Genomic DNA, 19,098 nt, shown 5'->3' with positions numbered 1-19,098 from the left:
ATTGTATTACATTTCTAACAGAACAAAACAAACAAACAAACAAACAGACAGACAGACAAAACACAAAATTTGCAAGCTTGGTTGTTGATTAAATGTCCTTTGACCAGTAGCTGGCCACTTGGAGTGCTTCTGGTGTTGCTGCAAGAAGGTCCTCCATTGTGTATGTGGCAGGGCTCAGGTTGCATTGCAGCAGGTGGTCAGTGGTTTGCTCTTCTCCACACTCGCATGTCGTGGATTCCATTTTGTAGCCCCATTTCTTAAGATTGGATCTGCATCTTGTGGTGCCAGAGCGCAGTCTGTTCAGCGCCTTCCAAGTTGCCCAGTCTTCTGTGTGCCCAGGGGGGAGTCTCTCCTTTGGTATCAGCCATTGGTTGAGGTTCTGGGTTTGAGCCTGCCACTTTTGGACTCTCGCTTGCTGAGGTGTTCCAGCGAGTGTCTCTGTAGATCTTAGAATTATTATTATTATTATTATTATTAATAATAATAATAATAATTACCAAATGCCACCTATCTGTGACAAAGAACTGGTAGGATCACAAGCCTGAAAAGGTTATGGAAAATGAACATGTCAAACTATTCTGAGACTTCCAAATTCAGAATGACAGAGTTTTGGAGCACAACCCTCCTGATCTCACGATCGGGGGGGGGGGGGGGGCAAGCATGGATCATCAATCCTGCAATCCCAGGTGACAGTAGAATTGACGAGAAGCAACTGGAAAAGCTTACACAATATGAGGATTTAAAGATAGAACTGCAAAGACTTTGGCAAAAGCCAATCAAGGTGGTCCCATTGGTGATTGGCACACAGGTGCAGTGCATAAAGACCTTGGCCTACACTTAAAAACAATCGGTGCTGTCAAAATTACCATCTGTCAGCTGCAAAAGGCCACCTTACTTAGATCTGCACAAATTATTCACCAATACATCACACAATCCTAGACACTTGGGAAATGCCTGATGTGTGATCCAACACAAAAGCAAGCATAGTGATCTTGTCTGCTGTGTACTAATCTTCTTGTGTATCGAATAATAATAATAGTAACAACGATAATAAAACTTTATACCTCACCACCAACTCCCAAGGGACATGGGGCGACTCATAAATCATTCAAGGTGCAAAGAAGTAAAATACAAAGTGCAAAGACAATACCACCAAAGAAGTAACAAACAAACATAAACATCACAACCCCCCCCCCCCCCCGCCATTAAGATCAGTAAAATGCAACAATAGCTGCAGTATGAAACAATTATAATCAATATCAGTCTCATAAAGTGCACGGTGATAATAAGTCTACAGTTCCTCAAATATGTTCATTAAGGGATTCTAAACATGGTCAAAGGCTTCTCAAAATAGCCATGTCTTCAGTTGTATACGGAAGGCTTGGAGAATGAGAGCTAGCCTAATCTCTCTCTGGAGGGCATTCCAAAGCCGGAGAACCACCACCGAGAAGGCCCTTTCTCTCATCTCCACCAACCGCACTTGAGACTATTAATGGGATTGTAAGTATTTATCATCATCATCATCATCATCATCATGTTTATGTATACCCCACTTTATCACTACCGAAGGAGACTCAAAGCGGCTTTCGTTAAAAATATGACCACCTAATTTAAAATATACAAATATGCAAACATTAAAACAGACTTAAACATAACTGTATTGAAAATTCACAGTTCAAATCCATTAAAACATATTTAAAGCTAAAACGCTAAAATAAACAATTACAAACCTATTCCACACTGTGTTATTTACAGTAGAGTCTCACTTATCCGAAATAAACAGGCCAGCAGAACGTCGGAGAAATGAAAATGTCTGATAATATGGAGTCTCCTACTGTTACCTGTCCAACACAGCACTAGACACCTAGAATACTAACAACAGGGACTCAATTGTTAAGGCAAGGCCTCGGGGCTAGAGTGGCCCAGCAGGAAGGGCCCGGATGCGGAAGAGGAGCATGGAAATCACAGAGGAAAGGAGAGAGGACGCTTCCAACCCTGCCTCTTTTCCTCCTCCCTCCTCCTCCTCCTCCTCCTCCTCCTCGTCTTGCCTTTTTCACTTTTTGGAAATGGAGAGAGTGTTGGGGAGTGCTCCTTTAATTGAAGGGGAAATGCTGGAGGAAAAGGTGGGGGGTGTTGGATAAGAGCATCGGATAAGATGGAATGTCAGATAAGCAAAGGTTGGATAAGCGAGCTTCTACTGTACTGACATCCCACATTATCCTGAGGCGTGAAGAGCCATCATGCTGCTCTGATATTCAAAGTACAACAGATACCCACAATACAGCCTGAAATTACATGAGGGAGGAAGTGGAGATGATAATGATGGCATTTCTATCCCACCTTCCACTCAATTTTGGGACTCAAGTTGCCATATAAAAGTTAGTGCGGATATAGTTGAAAGATGTATAAAAACATGTAAATTCAGATAAAAGTTATAGTTAAATGCAGTTAAACTATCCATAGATTTAAACTCATCTAAATCAGCAATTCCCAAACTCTGATCTTCGAGGTGTTTTGAACTTCAACTCTCAGACGCTTTAGCGGCCTTGGCAAAAACCTGGGATTCTGGGACCTGAAGTCCAAAACACTTAAAAAACTAAGGTTTGGGAAAGTGATCTAATACAAATCCATTCCAAGAAGTAGGCCAAACAGTCCCTTATCAAAAGCCTTTGCAGTCATCATTGACCCCTTTTTTTCAACCTAAAGATGACAAGGTTTGCTTGGCATGTCACTGAGTATGGGCTTGGCAATGGCAGTAGGTCAATTGGGAATGGGATACGGCCTTGCCACCCTCTTCTTAGGTATATTGCATGCTGACTTAGCATCCATGTGCTCAGTATTTAACTCAGGTTTGTGTTAAAGTAATCTATTCCACTAGATTGACAAGGTCAGTATTGATTGTATTTATGCGGGAAACGTCTGCAATGCTGATTTATTTTCTAACGGACAAAGCAGGATGGGAAACCCTTACAAATCAATGTCAATCCGCAAATTCGTTTGAAAGAGAAAATGAAGTCGGTGGATTTTATAAAATGGACTTGCAGGAAGACAAAACAAACCCTATTGAAATAGCTTGTCTGACACTTGTAATTACTAGATTCTTTTCCCAATTTGAAGCAAAACTGCAAAACAAGGGACGTTGAAACAATCTCTTCTGGCCTCTCTTCAGGCCTACCCAAACAGTCTTTAAACATGAATTTTAAATGTGTGAGATTCATTTAATCTCCATTTTGTGTATTTTAATGTTTATTTTATAGAGATACATTTTGGTGTGTAGCTTTTATAGAGGTACGTTTTAATATGTGTATTTGTGGTGTTTTTGCAGTGTTTATGTGTCTTAATTGTTTTGTAACCTGCCTTGAGCCATGAGAAGAGGCAGGTAAGAATTATTATTATTATTATTATTATTATTATTATTATTATTAGTATGATGGATTTATTTATTTATTTACTGCCTTTCTCACCTCTGGGGGGACTCAAGGCGGTTTACAACATACTAATGGCAAAAATTCAATGCCAACATGCAGTACACAAGGACATCATAATAACTAATTACTACACATAACTATGAACTTAAAATCAACTAAAACCATTAAACATAAGACATACATAAAATTCAAACATTCAGACAAGCATAAAATCATCCCAGTATAAACATTAAAATCCCATGATTCAGAAATCGTATACCATAGCCATTCCGAATTGCACATGTTCCTTAATAATTCTTTGTACTGCATTATTTATTAGCCAAAGGCTTGATCCTACAGCCAGGGGGGGCACTGATCTAAACTTGCTGGGGAGTTCCAGAACCGAGGAGCCACCACTGAGAAGGCCCTGTCTTTCGCCCCCGCCAACTGCACTTGTGATGGAGGCAGGACTGAGAGCAGGGCCTCCCCAGATGATCTTAGCCTCCAATATGGTTTATAGAGGGAGATACCTTTGGACAGGTAAGTTGGGCTAGAATCGTTTAGGGCTTTAGGCTAAATCCAGCACTTTGAATTCTGCTTGGTAGCAGATTGGCAGCCAGGGATCTTCCAGATGTTTTGGAAGACTCTCACAATTCGTTATCACTGATCATGCTGTATGGGGACTGCTGACCAAACCATTTGGAAACCCAAAAGTGTCTTACAGGCTAGGAGAGGCAAAGCCAATCTAACTGCAGGAAAGAAGATTTCACCTAAACATTAGGAAGAACTTCGTAATTGGTAAGAGTTGTATGGCAATGGAATAGGTTGCCTCGGGAGTCCACTGGAGTCCCCTTCTCTGGAGGTTTTCAAGCAGAGGTTGGATGGCCATCTATTGGGAGTGCTTTGATTGTGTGTTCCTACATGGCAGAAAGGGGTTGGGCTGGATGGGGCATCCTTCCAACTCTAGGATTCTCCTGAGGGAGGCCATTCTATAGACTTTTACTACACCTAAACATTAGGAAGAATTTCCTGACCGTGAGAACTGTTCAACAGTGGAACTCTCTGTGTCAGGGTGTGGTGGCTTTTCAACAGAGGCTGGATGGCCATCTGCCAGGAGTGTTTGGATCATGTTTTTCCTGCCTGGCAAAAAAGGGTTGGACTGGATTGTCAGGAGTTCTATGTACTCAAGTTCAAGTCCTGTTCTTGGGGAAGTGACTTTATTAGTTCCAGTTAAGGAACCAGGTATCCAAAAACACAGTTGTAGTAAGTGATCTTCTTCTACTTGAACAACAAAACACAGACTTTTATTCTTTCCCAAATAAACAGGAAGACTTTTCTTTATCCTTTGTTGCAGCAGTATGCAAAATATATACAAAACAGACAAACTTTACAGCTTCTACTCACAGCCTTAATTCTCCAACACACTCTCCAAAACATCATCCGTCCCCAACAACTTTCATCAACCCTCCTCAAACTTACTTAGTATAATTACAACCTTAATACTATTCCTATTGCATTAACCACCACATCCTAAATACAGTGGCCTAACTCTTCCAACTATATGGTTCTACAATAGAAATGACTCTGTCCAATGTGTCACTCAAAGCCAACAAAGAAACAAAGTTCTCCTGGCTCCTGAGTTCATTAACTGGAATGCCCAATGAGAACATTTTAATTTCTTGACTATTTTTTAAATCACTGGTCTATACCAAATTAAAGTTCAAAAGAAAGGCTGTGAATGCCTATAATAGTCCACTAGGTTCTTGCAATGCACCAAGGGGTTATTTACCTGTACTGCGATGGAAGTTCTTCTCCATTGGGAAGGTGAGGGATCTCAGGGGGAGTGATGAAAACTGTGTGCTCGCTCCTGTAGGACTCGTCCAGTTCCATGAGCCGCATCTCTCCAGTCCTATCCATATCAACCTGTATAAAGGGGATTTAGAATTACTATTGCATAGAATCATAAAATCCTAGAGTTGGACCTGGTAGGCCATCGAGTCCAACCCCATTTTGCCAAGAAGAAGGAAAATCACATTCAAATGAGATGGCCATCCTGCCTCTGTTTCAAAGCCTCCTAAAAAGGAGCCTCCCCCACACTCCAGGATAGAGAGTTCCACTGCTGAACAGCTCTCTCTCACAGTTAGGAGATTCTTCCTAATGTTCAGGTGGAATCTCCTTTCCTTTAGTTTGAAGCCATTGTTCTGCATCCTAGTCTCCAGGGCAGCAGAAAACAAGCTTGCTTCCTCCTCTCTATGACTTCCCCTTACATCTTGATCCATGGCCCTCATCATGCCTCCTCGCAGCTTTCTCTTCTGCAGGCTAAACATGTCCAGTTCTTTAAGCTGCTCCTCATAGGGCTTGTTCTCCAGACTCTTGATCCTTTGAGTTGCCCTCCTCTGGACACATTCCAGCTTAGAGTCAACATCTCCCTTCTATTGCCGTTCCCAGAATTGGACACAGTGTGTTTCCAGGTAAAGAGGTCTGACCAAGGCAGAGCAGAAAGGTAGCATGACTTCCCTGGATCTAGGCACTAGACTCCTCTTTATGCAGGTCAAAATCCCATTGGCTTCTTTAGCTGCCACATGCCATTGTTGTCTCATGTTTAACTTGTCCACGAGGGCTCCAAGATCTTTTTCAATGTACTGCTCTCAAGTCAGGCACTCCCTTTTTGTATCTTTGCATTTCATTTTTCCTGCCCTCAGTGGCGCAGTGGGTTAAACCCCTGTGCCGGCAGGACTGATGACCGATAGGTCGCAGGTTCGAATCCAGGGAGAGCGTGGATGAGCTCCCTCTGTCAGCTCCAGCTCCCATGTAGGGACATGAGAGAAGCCTCCCACAAGGATGGTAAAACATCAAAACATCTGGGCGTCCCCTAGGTAACATCCTTGCAGACGGCCAATTCTCTCACACCAGAAGCTACTTGTAATTTCTCAAATCACTCCTGACATGAAAAAAATGCCTATTTTTCCTTCAAATCATGACATTTGTGCTCATTGGGGACCAGGGAAAGTGGAATCCGCCATTGCAGGGACATGCAAGCAACACAAAAGCTTTCAGCTCTTAATTAAATATCATTAGTTGTCACTTTTTCCAGGCTTTCCCTCTCATCTCTTTAAAATAAAAAGGGAGAAATTCTGGGCCTCCAATTTCTTTTTGTAAATAACTCAAGCAGCTCGGCATCAAGATGATAGGTTGTTTTTCAACACACTGCTTTCAAACGACATCTGCAGTTTCAAAGCAGACTCCTTTAATGTTGAAAACCTCAAATTGACTTGCAAATAATTCAACATTGGGGTTTTTGTTTTCCAAATGAAGGATCTTTTTCAGCCATTCCAAAAACATGTCATGCTTATTTATTAATTTATTTATTATGTGCATATATATTTATACGATAGTTGATTTGGAATGCTAAGCTCATTTCCTTGCTCTGAGGAGTAGACTCTGTCCAAATGAGGAATAACAATCAGATGAATAAAACAGATTTGTTAACAGCCCATTTTTTTCATCGTTTCCTCCATGAATGCAAGCCGCCTGCACTTCGGCTCACAGGGAAAATGGACTGAAATCAATAAAGCAACCCTTGGGGGACCTGGCCACCTTCCTAGGACATGGGGCATAGGCTCCAATGTCACAGCTTTTGTATGCCTCTCAGGTGTGTGACTTGTTCTTTCATGATTGCAACAATTGCCTCAAGGGCACACTTGCTAAGAATAAATGTCACCACCTTCAGAAACATTTCTACGCTTTACAGAAATTTCAAGGGCAGCGGTCTGGATTGAACAAAAGCTGCAAATACGTCAATCCCTTGGCTGATGGACTTCAATTCTGTTCAAAGCAATTATATAAATGCAGTAGAATATATACCATGTGTTGCCCAGATGTCACTGGGATTGCTGTTCCCCTGCTCTTATCTCTTTTTTCTCCTTCCTTCCTTCCTTCCTTCCTTCCTTCCTTCCTTCCTTCCTTCCTTCCTTCCTTCCTCCCTCCCTCCCTCCCTCCCTCCCTCCCTCCTTCCTTCCTTCCTTCCCTCCATCTTCCTTCCTTCTTCCTTCCTTCCCCTTACTTGTTCCTTCCTTCCTTCCTTCTTTCTCCCTTTCTTTCTCCCTCTTTTCAGTCCTTCTTTCCCTTTGCATTCCCTTCTTTCCTTCCTTCCTTCTCCCTCTTTTCCTTTCTTGTTCTTTCCTTTTCTCGTTCGTTCATTCATTCATTCCTCTCCTTTCTCCCTTCTCCAGCTCAGAGGTCCTACTTCCCAATGTCTCCATAGCAACATAGCTCTCTCTGTGTGTCTTTCCTTCCTCCCTTCCACATATACACAGGTCATCTTTCTTTCCCAGTAACATCACAGAGGGCCACCACCTAGCATCAACCTTTGTGGTATAAATAGACATGCTGATAGATAGATAGATAGATAGATAGATAGATAGAGATAGATTACAAGGTACAAAAGCAACATCACAATATGGTGATATGCTCCATTCCTGAATTTTTCTTCTCAGCTAGTCGTCAGCTCTGCTTGACACAATAGTCTTTAAAAAAAAGCATTTTGCTCAATCTACACAAACTAAGACTAGAAGACCCACATAAAAAGAAAATGTGAACAACACAAGACAAGAATCTTCTAATTCTTCTGACAATGAGCAAACTCCACATCTTCTTGAGCAGAGAAGAATGGACCACAGTTGGAAAGAACATCCTTCTCCATGTTGTCTATGTGAAAGAAGTCCACTGATAGAATGTTGCCTCACAAAACAACCCAAAGTCCTGACATGTTTCTTTTGCAGCCTAATTCATGTTGTAAAGTTCTTCCACATTCCAAAATGGAGAGAAAACCATCAGAAAGTGATCAAAATCCCCAGGATTTTGGCAAGGGAATTTAGCCCCAAAAGGTGAGCATTAGACCATTACTTGAAATACATAGGGTATTCTGGGTTCAATTTGAGTAAATGCCTCTCTTTTAGGCATCTCACTGAAAACAACAGGAGTAATAGAAGAGCTTAACTACCTGCTCTGCATTGTATGGGAAGAGGCAATGTGGTGAGAGAAGAATTAACTCAGATCTGATTTAACTGCCTTCAGGAAGAAGCTGTTGTTTCACTGAACTCCTCACTGCACATTCCCATGAATGTTTGATACAGTTGAGTAACCCTCTCTAAATGGCTTAATGTTTGCAAAAACCTTGCCGGCTGTCTACTCGCTTCTTCCGCAACAGAGAAAGATAATCAGGCCCACACTTACTTTGTCGACACAGTCATCAAAAAACGCAAGGCTTGCATCTTTATCGCTCACGAAGGAACATTCCTCGATGAAGCGGATAAACATTTGCGTCTTGGTCATCATGGTGTAAAACTTTTGATGCGAACGATCGCGGCTTTTTAAGAACCCTGCGTGAAACAAGCATATAATAATCATGGTTGGGCAGGCGGGAGGAAAGAGCATTTGTTCTACTGAAAACTGGAATGAAATAAAACAAGTTGTGCAGAAAAGGAGAAAGTGGTTTACATCTGCACAAGCTGGGAATTGAGAACGGAGACCTTCACATGTGTGATTTCTTAGAGTCCGAACTGTTGTTTGGATACTAAATCTTACTGTATTGTTGTTTGGATGCTGTTCAAATAGTGCTAAAAGGGCTTGATAGTGGCCTCTTTGGTGTCAGCTGGTTAAATAGCAGTTCAGCACATTGGGATTAAATGCTGGCTCTGCAAAGCCAACCTTTCTGTCCTTTGAAATGGGAGAACGTGGCTTTTGAGAAGCAATGTGCTCTAAACGCACATTCGCATTGTGCTCTAAATGCAATGTGCTCTAACCACACACAGGCCACCAATAAAGACAGAAAGGGAGGAGGCGAATATGGGTCCCGGTTTCAGAAATTATAGTTTAACAAGCCAGGAAGACCAATCCAAACCAAGCTATAGGCTATTAACAAATAAAGAAAAATTTCCCATATGATGCTTAAATCAACTTGTTTCCAATCATTTCCAAACATACATGTACATTTACACTGGCTAGATCTTTTCATCATTTTATGAAACACCAGAACTTATTTCTTTATTTCTTTAGAATATTTATACCCCATCCTTCTCAACCTCCAAGGACGGACTCAGAACGGCTTTCAGGAGGCAACAATTCAATGCCAATATTTATTTATTTACTGGATCTGTATTCCGCCCCTCTCAGCCTGCAGGCGACTCAGGGCGGTTAACAAGGCAACAATTCAATGCCAACTGCAACATAGAACATTCAAATACAATGTAAACACATAATAAAAACCATCAGATACATAATAAAATAGTTATAAATATACATTAAAAACAGTTCACCAAGTTAAAACCATCATCCAACTCAATCCAGGACTGTGGCGCAGCTGTCTGAGTGTCAGCTGCATTAAGATCACTTCTGACCACAAGGTCATGAGTTCGAAGCCAGCCCAGGTCAGTGTGAGCTTCCGACCAATTGTGTAGCTTGTTGTTGACCTTTGCAATCTGAAAGACAGTTGCATCTGTCAAATAGGAAAATTAGGTACAACTTATGTGTGGGGAGGCTAATTTAACAAAAATTTACGAGCCCATAAAAAAGACTCCAGCAAAGCACTCCAGCAAAAGCATGCGGGGAATGCGCAAGTACTTCATCAGTGTCGCAGATGGACAATGAAAGCAACAGCTCCCCTGGCAGCCAGAAAAAAGTTAAATAGCCCTTGACTGTTTGTCTATATCTGTTGCGTGTCTTTGGCATTGAATGTTTGCCATATATGCGTACATTGTAATCCCCCCTGAGTCCCCTGCGAGGTGAGAAGGGTGGAATATAAATACTGTAAATAAATAAATCCAATTTGCGGTCAAATAAAATCTTGTCTCCAACAGTACAACTTTGCATATTATAGGTATTAAAAAAGCAACAACACAGGGTTGACGCTGAATTTAGCCTCAACGAAACAACAATAGGAATTTTAAGATAAGAAATTCAAGATAAATTAATTGCAGGGAAACCTGCATAATGTTAAAAAAAACTTAGGGAGACTGTTTGTTTACCTTGAAGTTCAAAGAGGGAGCTTGCATCTGTCGCCGTTTCAGATGGCGCTTGGGTAATAGGCCTTAGGTAGGACCGGTAACCTTTCAGGATTGAGGCCATGAAATAGAGAAACGCCTCCTGGATTTCCAAATCCAATAGATGCAGTTTTGAGCCCGAATAGAAATCATAGTCGTTCATGGCCAGCTCCATCAGCGCATCATCTCTGGGTCTTTGTTGCACTGTGAATAAAAGCAAGACTTAAATATGAGAACATTTATTTATTTGTTTATTTATAACATTTATATTCTGCCCTTTTCACCCCAGAGAGTACTCAGGGAGGAGCAAAACATTCAAATGGCAAACATTCAGTGCCGGTGCATAAATAAATAACATCACCAGGGTTTACAATGAGCAGTTTTCTTTCAAAAGTACATGGTTTATTACACTGTCAGGCCCATGAACTAATCCTCTGACATTATTATTTTGTCATGTGTAAGGAATAGATTTCCTATTTTTTCCATCAAAGATTTCTGAAACTGAGTTGCACCTTCATGGCATCATGTGCCATTCCATTTACTACTAGCGTATATATCCGACATCTCCTGGCTTGTCTTTTCTTTGTGGCTCTTTCTTTCCTTCCTTATTACCCTCCTATACCTTCTCCCTCTCTTATTTCTTTCTTTCTTTCCTTGCAACAACATCACTTTATTTGTAGTCTGCCCTATCTTCCCAAGGAGACTGACTCCTACACCTTCTCACATCTTTCTTTCTTTCTTTCTTTCTTTCTTTCTTTCTTTCTTTCCTCTTCTTTTTCTGTCTTCTCTTACACCCCTTCATCTCTTCTTTCTTCCCTTCCTTTCTCTTCTTTTTCCTCCCATCATATATTTTTCCCCTTTCTTTCCTTCCCTCCTTTTTCTTTCTCTTCCCTCCTTCCTTTATTCCCTTTCTTTCTTTCTTTCTTTCTTTCTTTCTTTCTTTCTTCCATCACTCCCTCCCTCTCTCATGCACATGTCACCCAGCAGCCAATCTGCTTTGCTCCCTCTCTTTCCCAGTCACATGTTAGAAGGCCACTTCACCTAGCAATAGCCAATCTGTCACCTAGAAACAGCCAATTCACTTGGTTCCTCTTCTTTCCCTCTGCTCTGAGTCTTAAAGAAATGTGGGATTTTTAGTTCAAAACCCTCAATTATTTTAAGTTGGATCATGAAGGGTCTGTGTGCCAAGTTTGGTCCAGATCCATCAAGACATGGAGGAGGGACAAACCAACCAACCAACATACATACACCAGTTCATTTACATGTACATTTTACAAGGGATGAAATTCTAAACATATATAGATCTAGTACTATTGAAATCAGTGTGGTTAACTTTTCTGGAAAGTGTTGCATGTTTCTTATGCCACTGAAGCACATTGGAAAGGTGAGTGAAAGTGAAATCTATTCAATTTTTCCTTAGTAAAGGAAAAGGTTTTCCTTGACATTAAGTCTAGTCGTGTCTGGGGCGTAGTGCTCATCTCCATTTCTTAGCCGAAGAGCCAGCATTGTCCATAGACACCTCCAAGGTCATGTGACCAGCATGAATGCACAGACGCTGTTACCTTCCTCTGTTACCTTCCCACCTATTGACCTGCTCACATTTGCATGTTTTCAAACAGCTAGGTTGGCAGGAGCTGGGACTAACAGCGGGAGCTCACTTCACTCCCCAGATTTGAACCGCTGACCTTTTGGTCAGCAAATTCCACAGCTCAGTGGTTTAACCCGCTGCACCACTAGAGGCACTATCTATCTATATCTATGGCTGGAGTGACACAATTTTTCCTTACTCAAAAATAATTTACTAACAGATTAAATTAAATTATTATATTTACTATGTACTTGTTAAAATTAGATAAAATATTCAAAATAAATAATTTAACAATATAAAATACAATCATAGAATCATAGAATCATAGAATCAAAGAGTTGGAAGAGACCTCAAGGGCCATCCAGTCCAACCCCCTGCCAAGAAGCAGGAATATTGCATTCAAATCACCCCTGACAAATGGCCATCCAGCCTCTGCTTAAAAGCTTCCAAAGAAGGAGCCTCCACCACACTCCGGGGCAGAGAGTTCCACTGCTGAACGGCTCTCACAGTCAGGAAGTTCTTCCTAATGTTCAGATGGAATCTCCTCTCTTGTAGTTTGAAGCCATTGTTCCGCGTCCTAGTCTCCAAGGAAGCAGAAAACAAGCTTGCTCCCTCCTCCCTGTGGCTTCCTCTCACATATTTATACATGGCTATCATATCTCCTCTCAGCCTTCTCTTCTTCAGGCTAAACATGCCCAGCTCCCTAAGCCGCTCCTCATAGGGCTTGTTCTCCAGACCCTTGATCATTTTAGTCGCCCTCCTCTGGACACATTCCAGCTTGTCAATATCTCTCTTGAATTGTGGTGCCCAGAATTGGACACAATATTCCAGATGTGGTCTAACCAAAGCAGAATAGAGGGGTAGCATTACTTCCTTAGATCTAGACACTATGCTCCTATTGATGCAGGCCAAAATCCCATTGGCTTTTTTTGCCGCCACATCACATTGTTGGCTCATGTTTAACTTGTTGTCCACGAGGACTCCAAGATCTTTTTCACACGTACTGCTCTCGAGCCAGGCGTCCCCCATTCTGTATCTTTGCATTTCATTTTTTCTGCCAAAGTGGAGTATCTTGCATTTGTCACTGTTGAACTTCATTTTGTTAGTTTTGGCCCATCTCTCAAATCTGTCAAGATCGTTTTGAATTCTGCTCCTGTCCTCTGGACTATTGGCTATCCCTCCCAATTTGGTGTCGTCTGCAAACTTGATGATCATGCCTTCTAGCCCTTCATCTAAGTCATTAATAAAGATGTTGAACAGGACCGGGCCCAGGACGGAACCCTGCGGCACTCCACTCGTCACTTCTTTCCAAGATGAAGAGGAAGCATTAGTGAGCACTCTCTGTGTTCGTCCACTTAACCAATTACAGATCCACCTCACCGTAGTTTTGCCTAGCCCAATGTTAGAGATACATTTAATAGACAGCTATTGAAATCTACTTAAACTAATATAAAGCTGTGTTTATTATTATTATTATTAATAATAATAATCTCTTAATAAAGCGAAACTTTATTCAGAGAAAAATACTTTTTTCTTTTTTCCCTCTATTTTAATTATTCTCTCTCTTCTATCATTTCCTACTTTCTCCTCATTTGATTGTTCCAGCACTTTACATGTAAAAACAAAATACTACTCTTTTTCCTCCTCCTTCCCTTACCCTAAATAAAAACATATATAATAAAAAGATATGGTACTGGACTTATTGTTTGGTGACAGCAACACTCCTCTCATTACTATAGGAGATAGTGGAAATTTGGGGTATTGTATATAATCTTTATAATTGATATGCAGAAATAGATGTATTAAAAAGAAAGAAATGGTGACTGTAATAATGACTTTTTTAATGTAATGAGGACATTAAGACAACTTTGCACATTGATGATTGTCTTTCCTCTTTTTCTTTAACCCCTTCCCTCTTCTTTTGTGACGTATTTAATATTTGTAATGGTTTAATCTACTAACAATAATTGAAACTCCCCCTTTCTCTTTCCTGTTTTCCCTTATTTTTCTTGTTGTATACATTTAACATTTTTCAACAAATAAAATATTTTGAGAGACAAAAAAGAAGGGAAGAAAGGAGAATAATAAGAAAAAGCCCAAAAAAATTAGGCGGGAACGACGAGCCACCAGAGGAAATTCAATAATACTTAGGACCCATCTCATGGATATAGCTGTGTTGCTAATTCTCCGGATGCGATGGCTCAAATAAGAAATGCCTAACTACGGCATGACATGGGAGCATGCAAATCGCGAGTCTCTAAGCTGCACAAAAAAAGACCCAGACAAGCGCAGTGGTTGCTATGGGAACAATGACAGTACTGGTCTGAGTGAAAAAAAAAACACCTCAGTGACATCCGTACAAGGACGTTTCACACAAGGTTTGGAAACGCAAGCGTGAGTTCATGCAATGATGTACGCGGGGGAGCAAAATGCTCACAAGGCACAGCAGGTACACTGCTGTATTGTATCTGGATGGTCTGCGCATGGTTCCAGAGCTCTCCTGGGTCTTTTTAAAAGGTGGATCAGGAAGAGCATTGTCACAAAGGTCACACAAGTACTGGCCCTGCTCCTCTGAGCTAGAGTCTCCCCACCTCAATCCTTTTAATCTATTCATGACATCTGTACTCCACCTTTTCTTTAATGCAGTGGTCCTCAACCTTCCTAATGCTGCGACCCCTTAATACAGTTCCTCATGTTGTGGTGACCTGCAACCATAACATTATCTTTGTTGATACTTCACAACTGTAATTTTACTTCTGTTATGAGCTGTAATGCAAATATTTGATATGCAGGATGGATTTTGACCCAAATTTGAATACTGATGAGGTTGGGACATTGATCTTGTCATTTGGGAGTTGTAGTTGCTGGGATTTATAGTTCACCTACAATCAAAGAGCATTCTGAACTCCACCAGTGATGGAATTTAACCAATCTTGCCACCCAGAACTCCCATGACCAACGGAAAATACTGGAAGGGTTTGGTGAGCATTGACCTTGAGTTTTGGAGTTGTAGTTCACCTACATCCAGAGAGCACTGTGGCCTCAAACAATGATGGCTCTGGACCAAACTTGGCCCAAATTTGAAAGTGGTAGGGTTTGGGGGAAATTGACCTTGACATTTGGGAGTTGTAGTTGTTGAGGTTTATAGTTCAAGCCATGGTATTCCCTGTAGTAACCTACGGATGTGAGAACTGGACCTTAGGGAAGGCTGAGCGAAGGAAGATAGATGCTTTTGAACTGTGGTGTTGGAGGAAAGTTCTGAGAGTGCCTTGGACTGCGAGAAGATCCAACCAGTCCAGCCTCCAGGAAATAAAGCCCGGCTGCTCATTGGAGGGAAGGAAACTGGAGACAAAGTTGAAGTACTTTGGCCACATCATGAGGAGACAGGAAAGCCTAGAGAAGACAATTATGCTGGGGAAAGTGGAAGGCAAAAGGAAGAGGGGCCGACCAAGGGCAAGATGGACGGATGGCATCCTTGAAGTGACTGGAATGACCTTGAAGGAGCTGGGGGTAGTGACGGCCGACAGGGAGCTCTGGCGTGGGCTGGTCCATGAGGTCACGAAGAGTCGGAGACGACTGAACGAATGAACAACAACAATAGTTCACCTAGAATCAAAGAGCATTCTGAACTCCACAAACAATGGAATTGAACCAATTTTGGTACACAGAACCCTCATGAACATCAGAAAATACTGTGTTTTCTGATCGTCTTTGGCGACCCCTCTGACCCCCCCAGGGGTCCTGAGCCCCAGGTTGAGAAACACTGCTTTAATGAGTTCAAGGCAATAGGAATGGCTTTCCTCGGATACTTTTCCCCACATAATGGATTGCGCCGAGAGACAACAATTGTCCCAAGGTCACAAGTGAACTTCATGGCTGAGTGGGGATTTAAATCTGGGTCTCCCAGAGGCAGTATGGTGTTTTACTGCTGCATCATAATGTTTCGTGCTGAATATATTCATGAATCCATGCATTAACGGCCACATTCACCATGATTTAGGCTTCTGATAATACAAAAAGGCAGCTACAACACTGAACATCCAACAGGCATCTCTTCACATCTAAGCAATTAGTTAAAAATGAGACTCTCACTGTTAATACTTTAGAACCTCTTAAGAAAATCCTGAAGCAACTTGTTTTGGGAAATGTTCCCTTTAATTCACTAGGATAAAGACTGCCAACAAGACAAAACATTTGCATAATTTTATTCTGTGTAGAATCCTAGAGTTGGAAGGGACTCCAGGGGTCATGTAGTCCAACCTCCTTTTGCCAGACATAAAAAGCTCAATCAAAGCACTAAGAGGTTTCAAGGGAGAGTATATGTTTTGGGCAACTGCAACTGCAACTGCAACTGCAACTTCAACTTCAAAGAAGCATTTTAAAACTCTGCTAGCCAAATACATGTTTTTTTATGCAGTGGCATGTCTTTGTCCCTGGCAGTTCAAAGACATGGTTTATCAGTTTAACAGCTGAGTTACCTGTGTGCTATTACATGAATGCTTGTGAACAGTACTTTTTCAAAGGGTTGACTTCTAACAAGGTCACATCTTTCGTTGACTAGTGGTTTTCAAAAGGTGGACTCCAGATGTTTGTGTAGATTCACATTTGCCAAAAGGATATGACATTTCTCCTTTTCAAAAATGTTATGAATGCCATTCTTTCCCAAAACATTAGTGTTCATGAAGAAACAGGACTATAGAATCAAAGACTCCCAAGAGTTGGAAGGCCACCTAATCCAACCCCCTTCTGTCAGGCAATACGTTTTCCCAGTTTTTGTGGCAAAATCAGCTTATATTCGGGCCAGCTTATACTCGAGTTTATAGGGTATTCATGTTTAGATCTCTCCAGATTTATTTCTGTTTTAGTGTTCATACCCTTTAGCTTTTAACTGCATCTGGTACCTTTTTTAGCACTTAAGAGTATCATCAGGACAGAAAGGGAAGAATATAAATCAATATTTGTAAAAATAATGTTTTTCACCATATATCTGAGACAATAAAATGTTGCCTAAGTTGTGACATTTGCAACCTTCTCATGCTTTCAAAAAATGGAAAACATCACTGCGAAATCCCCAGATACATTCTCATTCGTCAAATAATGCAGATTTCTCTGCATTATTCAAAGTGCTGGTTTTGACCTACAAAACCCTATACGGTTCCGGCCCAGTGTATCTGTCCGAACGGATCTCCCTCTACGTCCTACCTCGGAGTCTAAGATGTTCTGGGGAGGTCCTGCTTTCGACCCCGCCTCTATCACAAGTGAGATTGGCGGGGACGAGGAGCAGGGCCTTCTCGGTGGTGGCCCCCCACCTGTGGAATTCACTCCCCGGGGAAATTAGATCAGCGACATCCCTCCTTTCCTTTAGGAAAAAACTGAAAACATGGATTTGGGACCAGGCATTCGGACAATCTGGCAGATAAAGAAAGGACTTTGACGATGGACAGGAATTGACTAAGTGGAATGGAATTATGGAACTCTGAAAGACGAACACTGAGCATGAGATTAGTTTTATTGATTGTGTTATATACCGACTGTTTTAACTGTGATAATTGTTTTAACTGTTGTTTTGTACGTATGTGTATTTTGTGTAGGCATCAAATTGTGCCTTTTTGTAAGCCGCCCTGAGTCCCCCCTCAGGGGTTGAGAAGGGCGGGGTAGAAGTACTCAAAATAAATAAATAAATTTGTCTCCATCTAAGTGAACTTTTTATTCGTTCCTCATTGCAAGGATTTTAAAATATTCTACACAGCTGTTTCCTGACTCCAGACAGAGGTAACTCTGAATTTCAAATTTTCTACTTTGCCAAACTGTTGTCTTTAACTTTCTTATCACATTCTCAACAGTTGCAAGTATCCAAAATAAGAGAAAGGGAACAGGGACATTGTAAGCTCAGCCTTGGCAAAGGGCATTGCTTCTCTGGACCTTCAAAACCTATCTAGGGCATCTACTGAGAGATGCTAGTGATTGGAATATGGGTCCTTTAGCATGCAGAGCATGTTCTCTATGCTGAGCAACATCCTTCCCAAAATAACTGTCTGTACCATCTGCCCAGAAGAAGATACACCATATGTTTTTCCCCCTGGAGACTGAAGTTAACTTTTTCATCACATCCCCTAAAGCAACTGCGCCTTCTAAATAGCACAAACTGTGTAAACAATGGAAAACATGGACAAAGGCACCATTTTGGCTTTACCCTCACTTACATTCTGCTAGCTGTTGATATAAGTTATTTAAAGTGTTCATCAGGTTTTTGCACGGTTTCTTTGGCAAGATCTTCCAGGCAAGGTTTCGTTTGTCTCCAGGTCTGGAATGAGAAAACAAGCACGATGGAAAACATGGTCTTAACAAAATATAGAGGAAAAACAACTAAAGTGACTGCATAGCCAAAACCAAGAACTAGTATAAAACGTATTTATAGCTTTAATATATTGTTAAACGTGCTTCTAGAAAGGTGTTCCCTTTCCTGTTGGAAATAGCAACTTTCTCAAGCCTCCATTAGTTATTTGTTATGTATATAATTGCTTACTGTATTGCATATGTTTGTATTGATATGCAATTTGACCATAACTCTTTGTTGTGGGAGGGGCTGTAGACCATGTGACCAGAACTGGGCTTGTTCAGGGCTCAGACTCCATTTTAGAACAGTTTACTTTAGACTTCAGTAGGAACAGTATACTGAACAGAAGCCGTTAGTCTCCATTGGACTTTCAGACTAGACAGAGACTCTATTAGATTCTCAGAACAGAAAGATGCTTTGGACTATAGGCTGTTGATTCTAAGAAAGATGCCCTGTGTTACTTACAGAGAGACACTACTTCAGATCTACTTGTAACTGGACTGATAAGCAATGTACCTGTATGCTGAATACACGAAGTTTGTGAGTAAACCAACTATGTTACTTTTAAAGAAGTCTGCTTATTTTGTCTCTTGACAGCATGATTTAAAGGCAAATATATATTAAGAAAGAGTAGATGTTTTTTGGGCAACTAAAAGAACACTTCAGAAACTCTGCTGAATAGATATATGTTTTTTGTGCATTGGCATATCTTTGTCCCTAACCATT

General features: G+C 41.2%; 1 protein-coding gene across 5 annotated transcripts in view; it reads right to left on the bottom strand.

Moving 5' to 3' along the window:
* The window catches only part of DENND4A (DENN domain containing 4A), a 91,402-nt gene that overhangs the window by 35,196 nt on the left and 37,108 nt on the right, over positions 1-19,098 (bottom strand). For all 5 annotated transcript variants that reach the window (XM_060755346.2, XM_060755348.2, XM_060755345.2 and 2 more), the window contains 4 exons: positions 18,239-18,339; positions 10,433-10,651; positions 8,643-8,788; positions 5,197-5,330 (listed from right to left, as the gene is read on the bottom strand). In XM_060755346.2, the coding sequence (XP_060611329.2) occupies positions 5,197-5,330; positions 8,643-8,788; positions 10,433-10,651; positions 18,239-18,339 (600 nt within the window). The remainder of the gene's footprint in view (positions 1-5,196; positions 5,331-8,642; positions 8,789-10,432; positions 10,652-18,238; positions 18,340-19,098) is intronic.

The sequence above is a fragment of the Anolis sagrei genome, chromosome 9, assembly GCF_037176765.1.
Source record: "Anolis sagrei isolate rAnoSag1 chromosome 9, rAnoSag1.mat, whole genome shotgun sequence".
Taxonomy (NCBI): Eukaryota; Metazoa; Chordata; class Lepidosauria; order Squamata; family Dactyloidae; genus Anolis; species Anolis sagrei.
The sequence above is the reverse complement of the archived record's forward strand: the minus strand, read 5'-3'. Positions and strand labels throughout refer to the sequence as shown.